The sequence below is a fragment of the Lepus europaeus genome, chromosome 11, assembly GCF_033115175.1.
Source record: "Lepus europaeus isolate LE1 chromosome 11, mLepTim1.pri, whole genome shotgun sequence".
In the NCBI taxonomy this organism is placed as follows: Eukaryota; Metazoa; Chordata; class Mammalia; order Lagomorpha; family Leporidae; genus Lepus; species Lepus europaeus.
Window position 1 is genome coordinate 103,880,166 of NC_084837.1, and position 13,115 is coordinate 103,893,280.

Sequence of the window (13,115 nt, forward strand, 5' to 3'; positions counted from 1 at the left end):
CCTTGGGTCACGTGTGTGGCACAAGTGAGAGAGCAGTGCCTGTTTCCTTCTGTGCATCTGCAGTAACATCCACAAGGCAGAAATGTATGAAGTAGCAACTGAACGGGGAGAGGAAAGGAACCCTGCAGAGCCAGCAAGGACCCTGTCAGCCAGGTCCCTGGGAGACGGCAGCTTCCTGCTGCAGCTGGCTGCCTGTCCTACACACCTCTTCAGTAATAGCTTTACCAGCCCATGTGGGACTAACCTAATAGCTCAAGTTATAAATTCTGGGGATGGCCTCTTAGCACCTGGCCTTGAGAGCTTGTGCATCTTTAGACACAAGTTGCAGCTTTAAGTCTCCATTGTGAAGATAAATGTCTATAATGAAAAACCAGTAGCTCCACTGAATTCTCTTTGCTCACTAGCAAAGAACACTGCTAGTGTGCTGAATCCCTACTCAGAGCCGGGCTCCACCACATGCCATCCCTAGGAATTTGTTAGAAACATACAGGGAAGGAAGACCTTTGTCTCTGTCTAACTCTGCCTGTTTAAAAAAAAAAAAAAAAACATACAGAACATCAGCTTCTCCCTCGGGTTTAGTAAATCGGAATCTGCACGTTAACAAGAATATCCCAGTTGACGTGGGTCCCCCGTCAAAGCTGGGCTTTAGCAGTACAGTGCCTGGCTGCCTCTCCCCACCCACTTCCCCACAGGAAGTACTTAATTAGGCACCTTTCAACTCCCCAGGTGGTGCTAATACTCAGCCAAGTTTGAGAACCACTTAGAATTCTAAGGATTTCTTAAGCTGATGCCCATCTTGCCCCAAAGATAAGCTGCTGTTCCAAAACCTACTAATCTGGGCAGGCATTTAGCCTAGTGGTTAAAACCCTCATGTATTACATTCAGTACCTGGGTTTGATACCTAGTTGCAGCTCCTGACCACAACTTCCTGTTAATGCAGACCCTGAGAGACAACAGGTCATGGCTTAAATAGTAGAATTCCTGCCACCTATGTGGGAGACCTGGCTTGAGTTCCTGGCTCCTGGCTTCTGCTCAGCCTGGCCCAGCTGAAATGAACCTCAGGTGGAATGTGGGATCTCTCTGTGTGTGTTAACAACTGTTTGTCCCCCTGTTTGCCTGCCCCCCCAAAGCTCTGTCTGATTTGGGGAAGCAAGAAAGAGTGGTTACAGGTTGGATAGTCACGTAGGTGGCTGTTCCCTGTGGGATAGGCCTCAGCCACCCTGGCCAGCCCACTTTCACACTTCCCACCCTGGAGCTGCCAGGAAACAACAGGAGCTCACTCCGCTGCTTCTGCCCTGCAGAGAAACGGGAGAACGTCATGTTCGTGCTGCCTCTGCATGGGGGCCACCTGGGCTTCTTCGAGGGCTCCGTGCTGTTCCCCGAGCCCCTAACGTGGATGGATAAGCTGGTGGTAGAGTACGCCAATGCCATTTGCCAGTGGGAACGGAACAAGTCGCAGTGCTCTGATACGGAGCCAATGGAGGCCAACCTGGAGTGAGGCCTCGGACTCTTGTGCACTCCAGCAGCCCTGCTCTGGAACCTGCGTCCCCTCACCCGCTGTTTCAGGTCTCCCATCTCCCTCCACGACCTGGATCTGACCTCACCCTCAGCGGGGGGCCACCCACCACGCACACGTGTCTCGAAGTCTCGAATAGGCGGCTCTCCCTGGGAGCTCCAGGCTATTTTTGTGCTTAGTTACTGGTTTTCTGTGTTGCATTGTTAGCCATGGTGACAAGTGACAGGTTCTCAGCCCTCCTGTCCAGTTTCAGCATCTGATTGCTTTTAAGCCAATTACATCTAGTTTCCCTATTAAAAATGTGTCTGAACAGCAATTTTGCTTTGCCAGTCAAAGGGCCTTTCCCTGAGAGCAGTCTTCACGTATGCTATTTCGTGGTGGTTGTACATGTCTTTAGGTAGACTCGGAGATCATTCTAGGCTAGCACTGAAGGCACACTCAACCTGGGAGACTGAGGGCCTGGTTCTCCCAGGCCTCTTAAATGGCAAAGGAAATTCCTGCAAGTCACAAGCCAAGTTCCTCCCCCCCCCCCCCTTTGCTGCTGCTGACAGTCTCATGGGGCACTTGTTAAAAGTTCAGCCTCCCAGGTCCCTCCCCTTGGAGAAGCTGGGGCAGTGAGGTCTGGGAAGGGGTCCTGGGATTTTAATTTTTGACAAGTGCCCCAGGTGACTGTCACCACCAGGTGAATTTTTGGACGCACTGTTGTACAGCACCTCTAACTTTGAAACATCTAGGGAAAGTCATGGTCAGAGGTGCCCCTTGGCTCCCAGGAATCTCCAGAGTAGCCAGGCTCGCCATGTAGCTGCCCTTGTGTGGTCAGAGGGTGGTGTCTCTGAACAGACCCTGGGTGTGAATGAGCATTTAGGTTGAGCCCTGGCTCTGCCTCTCCCCGGCTATATGACCCTGGGAAAGTCCTTTTGGATTTTGATTCCCTCACCTATAAAATGAGGGACTCAAACCAGGTAGATTGCCGAGACGACGGCTAGTTCTAAAGTTCAATGACAAACTCAGTGTACTGAGGTTTGAGAGAACATCACTCCAGGGGAGCCCGGGAGCTATTCTCCCAGGCTAAGCATGTGGATGACATCACTTGCCTTTCTTCCTTTGTCCCTCATTTCATATAAAGAGGTTTTTGGGTTATTTTTTTTCCCCACTCAATTGTAATGTTAGTTTTGCAACTCAAGTCTACATAGTGTCTGGCTTTTGACATCCGTCAGTTAGATTTGAGGTTGCAATCAAAAGATATGATTTTTTTAAACCAGATTTCTAATAGTCTATATTTGTAGTGTATTAGGTAGATCATTCCAAAGTGTGTCTTCTCATGTGAAAGTGCCACTCTGGGTTCCAAGTACTCCTTTCCTCCAATCCTGTGGTACTTAACTATCTAAAAACCCTACTCTGAAAAATCCACAATTGCTCTCTGGAACTGAACAGACCTACGAGTGAAATTGCCTGGATACTTTAAAAATATATATATATGTATGTATGTATGTATTTTCCCTACTTCATCTTCTCTGGCTCCAGGACAGACTGGAATATAAACAGTGGGTTTATGTGGATGGGTAAAGGATAAAAGAATCTACCTGAGTGCCCGAATGCCAATCCTTGTATTCATGGGTGGATACAGTCTGGGCATTGTTCCAAGGGGCTGGCAGCAATCTGAAGAAGGTGTTTTCTGACAATCACCAGATCATCCTAATAACATCAGAAACAGCCATTTTTCTCAAAAGATTGTGATTTCTGTCATCTCAACTTTGTTTGGGTATGTAATTTCTCACACCCGCCGAATTGTGTCACTATGATTTTCACCCAAGTTGCTATTTCCCTAATGCATTTCCTTTTCCTGTTCTTTTAGCACAGATTGGCACTTTATCACTTACCCCTTGATTTGGAAGCTAGTCCCCCTTCTCTGTCACTTTTCCCTCCACCCAAACACATCTGTAATCCAGAAGGTTCGTGGTCGCATTTCCTGCTATTACTTTCATTCCTCAGCATTTGTGCAAATAGTTGAACCAAGCAATAACTTAGCAGAATTGAATCACCGTGCCAGGAAGTGAGAGACTTCTTTTCATTTGCCTGAGGCCACATGTCTTGAACTATTCTGACAGTAGTGGCCCAGGTACCTACATTCCGGAAGAGGAAAAACAGTCCTGTTTTCACACGCATGCATAGAGGGGAACTGGGAGTCCTTAGGTCCTGGTCCGCGTCATCGCCCTGATGACCCCCACGCAGGGGAAGTGGGGCTGGGGGCATAGCCTTTGCTTCCACATAGCCATCATTTATCCCCCGGGACTGTGGGGCCGTGTCCCAGCTGGAATCTTTAGTGTGTGGCTCTGAAAGGCACTTACATTCCATTTTGGCTCACATGAAATCAACTGAAGCCCTTTGTTCAAGCTTCAGGCTCTCAGGGCTGGAAACAAGAATGTGACTGTGGCTGTCTTTCAGGGAGATTCTCGTTTGTCCCTGAATGAAAGCACAGAGACACTGAATGCAGGGATGCAAACTTGGCTAACAAACGAGGGAGCAGCACTTTATGTGTAGGTCATCCTTTCCTTCCTCCACTTCCTTGCTTCCCCCCACCCTGCCCCAGAATCGTTCTGTGAATGCTCTTCTTGCTCTTTGCTCCGAGTTGGGCTACAACACAATTTTTAAGGAGTGTTTGGAAATTATATTTTAAAACAAATTAAGGATATAAATTGCACAGTCGAGACAATCCTGTTGTAGAAATGACCTGTTTAACACAAAGGGAGGGAAGACACCCACAGTTCTCCTAAACAGGCTGCAGACTCCCAGGAGTCACTGATCCCAGTCACATCAGGAATTCCTGGCTTTAAAAACCGGCGTCAGTTCTCCTTGACGCATTTATGGTCGTAGGGAGTTTAACAGACTTGAAGCAAACCCCTTCTCTTCCTGCCGTGTGTTGCACCTAGCGATTCTAGAGCAGAATGAAGATAGGATGTCGTGTGTTGTTAGAATATTCGTCTAAATTCTCTGTGGCAGTTGACATGTGCAGGGAACCTGTGGCCTAGATACCTGAAAGGAGTGTTCCCTTCTTGATCTTGAGCTAGTGTCATGGAAGCAGGGTCCCTGGGTCCTTGTCCTGTCTCTGGTTCACAGTGGATCATGGGCACGTCCCTTCACCTCTTGGAGCCTGTAACCTCATCTTCCACCGTCTCTCAGCTCCCATCATCTGTTTGCGCATCATTTGCCTGAACTCGGCTTGCAAGTAGGAGTCCAGAGGCTCCAGGCTCGCCTTGAGGGGACTTGGCGAGCCGGAGGTTCTGCGTCAGGCCTTTCCTGGCGAGGAGCTGGATGCTGTCCAGAGCCCTGTGTCTCTGGCCTCTCTTCAGAGCCTCCGCTGTCGCCACAACATCCTGGCTCTTCTGAGGGCGGTCTTGTGCCTGCGGCAGGTGCTGGGTGCCACAATGAGGAACTGTCTCCAGCCTTCAATGCCGCTCAGGCGGGAGGGCATCGAGAATTCCCAGGGCAAAAATCCTTCCTGCTCAAGCCCTCGGCCCCGCCACTGCAGTGTGCATGAAAGCTGAGCTTTCTGGGGAGCTGCACTCCTGAGCCCAAGCCCCTGAATGAGAGCCCTCTTTGTGACTGCACGACTTGAGACTGTTTGGCCAGCTCCCAGGAAGCTGTGCGTTCTTGTTTGTGTTTGCCAGGCAAGCAGCTGTCTGAGATGTGAGAGGCTTTTCTTTTCCAGCGGCATTGATTCTGACTTAGGGCTACAGTTAAGGCTCGCTGAAACATCACGCTGGGTGAAGGAAGTCACAGCCAGGGGAGCTATTAAGAAGCGTTTCGCTGTGGCCTTCTGTTGCAGTGGCATCAGGTATTGTTTTCTTTGCCTAAAAAGTCTTAACTTGCCTCCAGAAAATTCCCTGATATTGCAACACTATTGTGGCATCGGAATTCAGAGTCTTCTGCTGTGGAAGTTCAGAGCAAAGCCACAGCAAACCCCACGAACTCCCTCATGTGGCCTGTAGGTTCCTTGTTTCATCAGCACCCCCCACACCTCACCCCTCCACAGTAGGAGTGAGCCGGAACCAGCCGAAACACTGTGGCTTTGGCCCCTTCCTGTCATCTCTTGGCCCTACTCTGTTGTTCAAAGCCACTTTGGATCACTTGGCTGCTTCAGAAAACCATGGAAAGTGGCCTGCCTGTGGCGTTCAGAAGCCACACAATTGAGCAAAAGGAATTCCTGTACCTCTGTTTCCTGGGCAGAGCAAAGCACCCCCTCTCCTCTTCCTGAGCTAGGATTGCTTTTGCCAAATTGTATTTGAAGCTAAGGAAAGGGGAACTGGCTCCTGCAGGCAGAAAGAACTGGAACACCTCCCAAAGCAGAAGCTACTTGCTCTTGCCTGCATCACTGCTGTTACCACCTCTGGATGCTGGGGCCGAGTCTCCCTCCCGCAGAGTTCAGCTCCCCGGTCATCCCCAGATTCCCAGCAAGTAGGCAGCTGGCCCTTGTGCAAGTGTCAGTCTTCCATGTTTTCTGAACTGTTTTTCCTAGTGTGTTTGTGGGTAAAGCTTTCCTGTCTTTAATAGAAAAGCTAAAATCAGTTTCTAACTGGTAGATGAAGCCCTACATCCTGAGTTCCATAAAATAAGTGCTCAGCGTTTTAACTAGATTTCTGTCAATCAATGAAACCCATAATCTGCCTTCTCCCCACTTCTGGTCCCCATTAGCCAAGAAATACACTATCGCCATAAGTTGGGGACAGTCCACTTTCAGCACCTGCAGAGATACCTTTCGTCTCCACGAGCATTCTCCCCCAGACCACCCACACCGAGCAGCCAGCAGTCACCTGGAATAATTGCCCATCCCCTTGGTCCCCGCGCCAACCACTTCTCGCCCAGGCCGCTCTTGCGAGCGGACACATTTCTGGGTGTAGGAGTGCGGTTTGATTTGCTTTTCCATTTGGCCTCACTTGAGTTCTCTGAAAGCACAAGTCGTGTAGACCCCGTTACCTCTCCGCACCGGTTCCCCGTGGTCTGGGTCTCCCCCGCTGCCTCAGGAAGACCTTCACTGTACCGGAGCTTCTGACGTCTGCCACTGCAGCTGCCTTAGTGACGCCGGGGGCGGGAGGGGGCGGGAGGGAGCGAGGTTGCATCTCTCCTTGTCCTGGTTAGACTCCGTTCAGCCACATTCTTCTGATCTGCTTCCAGATTGATTTTTGAGAACCATCACTTTCACATTCCTAATCCTGGTTTGTGCTGTTGTGTTTCATTTGGGTTTCCCAAAACTTCAAAATGCTGCCCTGAAAATACTGTATTTTTGCATTTGTGTTCTGAGAGCCTTGGTGCAGCTGGATCTTTGGGGGAAATACAGGATCCTTTAGCACTGAGGTATTTAAGATTCGCAACTAGCAATGCAATTTTTTCTAAATATGAGGATATTTACCTTTATTAAGAAGTTATACTAAACGGCGGTGTCCTTGGTCATATTATGTTCTCCTGTTACTTTTGATTCTACTTTGATTCTGTGTGGTGGTAAACAAAGATCATTACAAACGAAAACTGTAATTTTGTTATCTTTGATTCAATGGAATTTGTTTACTTAAAAAAAGTAATAAAGACTAAAAATGCGGTGTGGCTGTGTGTCCTTTGTCTAGGGAGGGCTGTTTTAGTCATTTCTAAAACTGAATCATGAAGACAAAATAAAAGGCGAAACATAAGTGGAATTTGCCATGCGTGATTCCTATGCTTCCAGTGATGTTATTTGAAATGACTAGGAGAACATTATCTAAATCAAAACCATCCTGGGGTACAGGGTTTGGCATAGCAGTTAAGAGGCTATGGTGGTTGGGGCCGGCGCTGTGGCGCAGTAGGTTATTCTTCCACCTGCAACGCCAGCGTCCCATGTGGGCACTGGTTCTAGTCCCAGCTGCTCCACTTCCAATCCAGCTCTCTGCCTGGGAAAGCAATAGAAGGCCCGAGTCCTTGGGCCCTTGCACACAGAAGAAGCTCCTGGCTCCTGGCGTTGTATCAGCCCAGCTCCGGCCATTGCAGCCGTTTGTGAGTGAACCAACCAGTGGATGGAAGACCTTTCCCTCTGTCTCTCTCTCTCTCTCTCTGTCTATAACTCTACCTCTCAAATAAATAAATAAAAATCTTAAAAAAAAAAAAAAAAAGAGATGCTGTGGTGGGCTGCTTGGGACACCCACGTCCCATATCGGAGCTCCTGGGATGCTCTGCTCCCGATTCTAGCTTCCTGCCAGCATACATCCTGGGACCCAACAGGTGATGGCTCAAGTACTTGGCTCCCTGCCACCCATGTGGGAGTCCCAGATGGAGCTCCCAGCTCAGGGCTTCAGCATGGCTCAGCCCTGGCTCTTTGGGGCCGGGGGGTGGGGGGTATGATCCAGCAGATGAGAGAAAGCTCATGCTCCCTCTCTCTCTGCCTTTCAAAGACATTAAATAAGTAAATCAATACATGTATTTGTTTTTTAATTCATCGTCTCTGGATCTGTCCAAACGCAAGCTGAGAGTCTCCTAGGAGCAAGCATTGGCTTAGCCAAGAACCTTGCAGTCAGAGCTCTTCTCCCCTCTTGCCACACAGAACTTTTTACTAGGCAGAATAGGGTGTGCTGGCTTTGGAAGGTGTGCACTAATAAGACCTAGAACGCCCAACATCATCTTTTTTTTTTTTTTTTTTGACAGGCAGAATGGACAGTGAGAGAGACAGAGAGAAAGGTCTTCCTTTTTTTTTCTGTTGGTTCACCCCCCAATGGCCGCTGCGGCTGGCGCACTGTGGCGGCGCACCGCGCTGATCTGAAGCCAGAAACCAGGTACTTCTCCTGGTCTCCCATGGGGTGCAGGGCCCAAGGACTTGGGCCATCCTCCACTGCACTCCCAGGCCATTGCAGAGAGCTGGACAGGAAGAGGAGCGACCAGGACAGAATCCGGCGCCCCGACCGGGACCAGAACCCGGTGTGCCAGTGCCGCAGGCGTAGGATTAGCCTATTGAGCCGCAGCGCTGACCCCAACATCATATTTCAAGATGCAAGCGTCCCCTGCAAAATAGCCCGACTCCTCTGGTAAAAGTAAACCACTTCGCAAAGACTGCCACCTAGGAAAACAGCTTATGTGGAAGACGTTTCAGGCCCAGGGAGTTAGGTAGGCCCGTGCCAGTGGCTTGCCAACATGGTCATTTGCCGCACGGCTCCTGAGGCAGTCCCCCGACGTGTGTGCAGTGACCCAGACCTCACTCGTTGCGCCAGTAGAGCTAATATTGGTATCAGACCCCTCCTGAACAGGCTCCCTCTTAAAGTTATTTCTTCCTTTATCTGACAATGGTTGGAGAAATGAACTTGAAATAAATAAGGTTTAATATTCTTTCCCTCTTCTGCCCGCACTTCCCCAGCCCACAGAAAGAAATAAGATGGACGTTTGAGATAAAGCATGCAAAGGAACAGAGCCAAAGGGGTGTGAGCCAGAGTTGCTGGGTTAAGGGACCAATTCTAGCCAATTCCTAGCTCTGTGAGCCTCTAAGCAAAGTTTAACTTCAGATTTTAATTTTTTTAACCTGCAAAATGGTAATAATTGCAATAAAGATGTCACCTCAGGAAATCAAGTGGCTCAAATACAAGTTGTGTATCCCTAATCTGAAAATCCAAGATGCTCCCAAAACTGAAATTTTTTTAGCTCCACCATGACTCCACAAGTGGAAAATTCTACACCGAGTCTCATATGAGAGATCACAGTCAAAATATAATACTAAGTGTAAATGCGAGAGTGTTGTGGTGCAGCTGGTTAAGCCACCACTTGGAACACCATCATCCCATATCAGAGCGCCAATTCAAGGCCTGGTTGTTCTGCTTCTAATCCAACTCCCTGCTAATGCACCTGAGAGAACAGCAGACAATGCCCCAAGTGCTTGGGCTCTGTCTCCTACATGGGAGACCCAGATGGAGTTCTAGGCTCCTGGCTTCATCCTGACCGAGCCCTGGTCATTGTGACTCTTTGGGGAGTGAACCAGCAGATGGAAGATTCTCTCTCTCTCTCTCTCTCTCTCTCTCTCTCTCTCTCTCTGCCTTTCAAATAAATAAAAATGCTTTAAAGAACATGATTGCTTATGGGGCCAGCACTGTGGCACAGTAGATTGATCCTCCACCTGTGGCACCAGCATCCCATATGGGTGCCAGTTTCTAGTCCTGGCTGCTCCACTTCCGATTCAGCTCTCTGCTGTGACCTGGGAAAGCAGTAGAAGATGACCCAAATCCTTGGGGCCCTGCACCCGCGTGGGAAACCTAGAAGAAACTCCTGGCTCCTGGCGTTGAATCGCTGCAGCTCCAGCCATTGTGGACATTTGGGGAATGATCCAGTGGACCTTTCTGTCTCTCCCTCTCACTGTCTGTAACTCTACCTCTCAAATAAATAAAATATTTTTTTAAAAAATTCAGTCAGGAATGCTAGTGATGCCAAGCAACCACGGACTGTCCACATCAGCAGCGGAAATAGTGACTTTTTTTTTGTTAAAAAAACTTGGCCTCATGCACAAAATTATTTAAAATCTTGTATAAAATTACCTTCAGGCTATGTGTGTAAGATGTATATGAAACAAATGAATTTCATGTTTAGACTTGGAATCCTACCCCCATAATATCTAATTATAAATTTGTAAATATTCCAAAATCCGAAAAACAATCTGAAATCCAATACACTTCTGATCCCCACTTCAGACAACATACTCAACCTGCAATATTTCACACAATGATATTATTTTAGGCAGTGGTTTGGACCATATCTATTGGTTCACACTTAAAATCACCTCTCTTGGGGCCTCAACAGCCCTGGCTTGGCAGGGTCCAAGCACCTGGGTCACTGAACACTGCTCTCCCAGGTGCATTAGCAGGGAGCTGAAGCAGAAGCAGAGCAGCCCGGACTCAGCATGTGGGATGCTGGCATCCCAAGTGGCAGCTTAACCTGCTGCACCACAACGCTGGCCCCCTTTCCCTTCTTATTGTGGTCACCTTGAGAAATCAAGGTGCCCTCACCTACACATGTCCTGCCTGCTGGACACAGCCCCAGGGTGGAACGCACTCTTGTTCTGAGATGTGTATCCTATGACTGCTGCCTTCCCACGTGGGCTCCTGCAGCCGCGCGTCTCTGTCCTCACTGCGCATGTGCACTTTGCCTTTTAATGCGTAGCTGTGGATGCTGGCCATCGTTGGGTTACTCCATACCCTCACTTTCCCCATATATCAGCACACGCAGCCTAAACAAAGCACATTTGAGCCACCCAGGGAGCTTGGAAAGCTCCTGAGGCCCAGGTTGGGCCCCAGATATAAAGTACATCGAGCCTCCGGGCCAGGGATGGGGGGAAGGGGAGGACAGGGCCTCAGAAGTTTTCCAGTCTGCAGGAGCTTGTGCATCATTGCTCTGGAAGCTTTGATTGGCTCTTTCATGTGCTCTTTGGAAGCTTTGATTGGCTCATTCCTGTGGAGACTTCAAAAATGCAAGTTCCACTTCAGCATGTCTGAGGTGGGGCCCAGACGCCGCATTGCTAGGGAGCTCCTCACCGACAGGGCTGCCCTCTGTGGACTGCCCTGTGGGCAGTGAGGCTCTGGGGGATCCTGGGAGTGTCCAGACCCAACACCTGCTGCGTTTCCACCACACCCGAGCTGTGTCCCCCCTGCCTTGGGATCAGAGATGACCCAATCCACCCCTTGGGTGACTCTACCACTTCTCCTGGCTGGCCTGGGTCAAAAAAAAAAAAAAAAAGACACGTCCCCTCCCAGGAAGCCTTTGCCAGTTCACCAGGCGCCGTTAGCCTCCTCCAGCATCCTTGGGTAAACTCGAGGCTCTGAGCGACAGCCAGTCTCACTGAAACTGGCAGCCTCTTTCCCTGCTGGGGCTGCCTCCCATACTGCAATGAACCACCTCTCAAGGGCCACATCGAGGGCCACATCTAAGCAGAAATGCATCGCCGTATCCCTCCAACTCTGTCCAAATTCCTGTTTCTCAGCAGAATCCCGGCTTCATCCCAGTGTCCCCGGAAGTGAAGCTGTTTATGGGCATCAAATGGTCGTGAATTCTCCGCTTTGTTGTCCCCTCCCCACCCCAAATGGCTTCTGAGAGCACTTTAGCATCCGCCCATCTCATGGACTGGGGGAGGGGCCAGCTGTAGGAATCACGCACAGGCATCTGGGACTTTGTAAAGCTGAGCACATCGATTTTTTTTTTAAGCACTTCAATTTTTAACATTCACAGTCTTCCCACCCGTTATCCCAAAGGCCCAGTCTTCCCAATCGCCTTCAGCCCGGCTTGTGCCTGGAAGAGCAGTGCCAGGCCAAGGCCAGCAGGGGGCGTTTCAAGCCCATACTCAGAAACCTTCAATATAGGGCCTAACCCTTTGGCTTCTTCCTCAGGAAATCCAAGTCCTTGGGCTAAGACTCCAGCCCGGCTGACTTTAAGGGGACCGCAGCATCCCATTCAGGTCTAACGGGGAGCCAAGGCAGCCTACTGGCCAGCATTCGCCTGCAGCTTTCTCCACATCCTGACTGTCACAGGCCAGGATGGCTCCCAGCAGATTAGGTTCTGAAAAGAAGGGAGTGAACCAACAGGGACCAAACACCGTTTCCCTCAGATTTGGGACACAATTCTTAAAAAACAATAATTAGAGGAGGATCTTCAGTATAAAAAATACGGGGGCCGGCATTGTTGTGCCGTGGGTGTAGCCTGTGACACCAGTTTCCCTTATGGGTGCCAGTTCAAGGACCTGGCTACTCCACTTCTGATCCAGCTCCCTGTTAATGTGACTGAAAAAGCAGCAAAAAATGGCCCAAGTCTTTGGGCCTCTGCATCCCATGAGAGACCTGGATTGGGTTCCTGGCTCTTGGTTTCAGCCTGGCCCAGTCCTAGCTACTGCGGCCATTTGGGAAGTGAACCAGCGGATGGAAGATTTCTCGGTCTCTCCTTCTCTGTAACTCTGCCTTTCAGATAGATGAGTACAATCACATATATTGCTTGGGGCCAGTGTTGTGGTGTAGCCAGTTAAACCACCGCCTACAGTGCCAACTTCCCATTTGGGTACTGGTTCGAGTCTTGGTTGCTCCACTTTTGATCCAGCTCCATGCTAATTCTGAGAAAGCGTCAGAGAATGACCCAAGTCCTTAGGCCCCTGTCAGCCACATGGGAGATGCAGAAGTTCCTAGCTCCTAGCTTCCAACCGGCCCAACTCCAGCCATTATGTCCATTTGGGGTGTGAACCATTGGATAGAAGATCTCTCTGTCTCTCCTCTCTCTGTAATGCTGTCTTTCAAATAAACAAGCATTTTTATATATGGCTTTAAATTCTTTAACTCATGGGCAGGTGTTTAGCCTAACAGTAGACACCCACATCCCACATCAGAGCGCCTAGGTTAGATTCCTGGCTCCAGCTCCCAATTCCAGCTTCCAGCAATTGCAGATCCTGGGAAGCAGCAGGTAATGTCTCAAGTAGTGTTGGGTCCCTGCCACCTACATGGGAGATGTGAATTGAGTCTCCAGCTCCCAGCTTCAGCCTGGCCCAGCCCTGGTCGTTTATAGGCATTTGGTGAGTGAACCAGAAGAAGAAAGATAAGTCAGTCTCTCTCTCTCTCTCTCTCTCTCT

At 49.5% G+C, this 13,115-nt stretch overlaps 1 protein-coding gene across 1 annotated transcript in view; it reads left to right on the forward strand.

The window, feature by feature from the left end:
- The window catches only part of ABHD2 (abhydrolase domain containing 2, acylglycerol lipase), a 118,671-nt gene extending 111,542 nt beyond the window's left edge, over positions 1-7,129 (forward strand). The window contains exon 11 of the mRNA XM_062206233.1: positions 1,302-7,129. Within this exon, the coding sequence (XP_062062217.1) occupies positions 1,302-1,498 (197 nt within the window). The 3' untranslated portion in view covers positions 1,499-7,129. The remainder of the gene's footprint in view (positions 1-1,301) is intronic.
- The last annotated feature ends 5,986 nt before the right edge of the window (positions 7,130-13,115 follow it).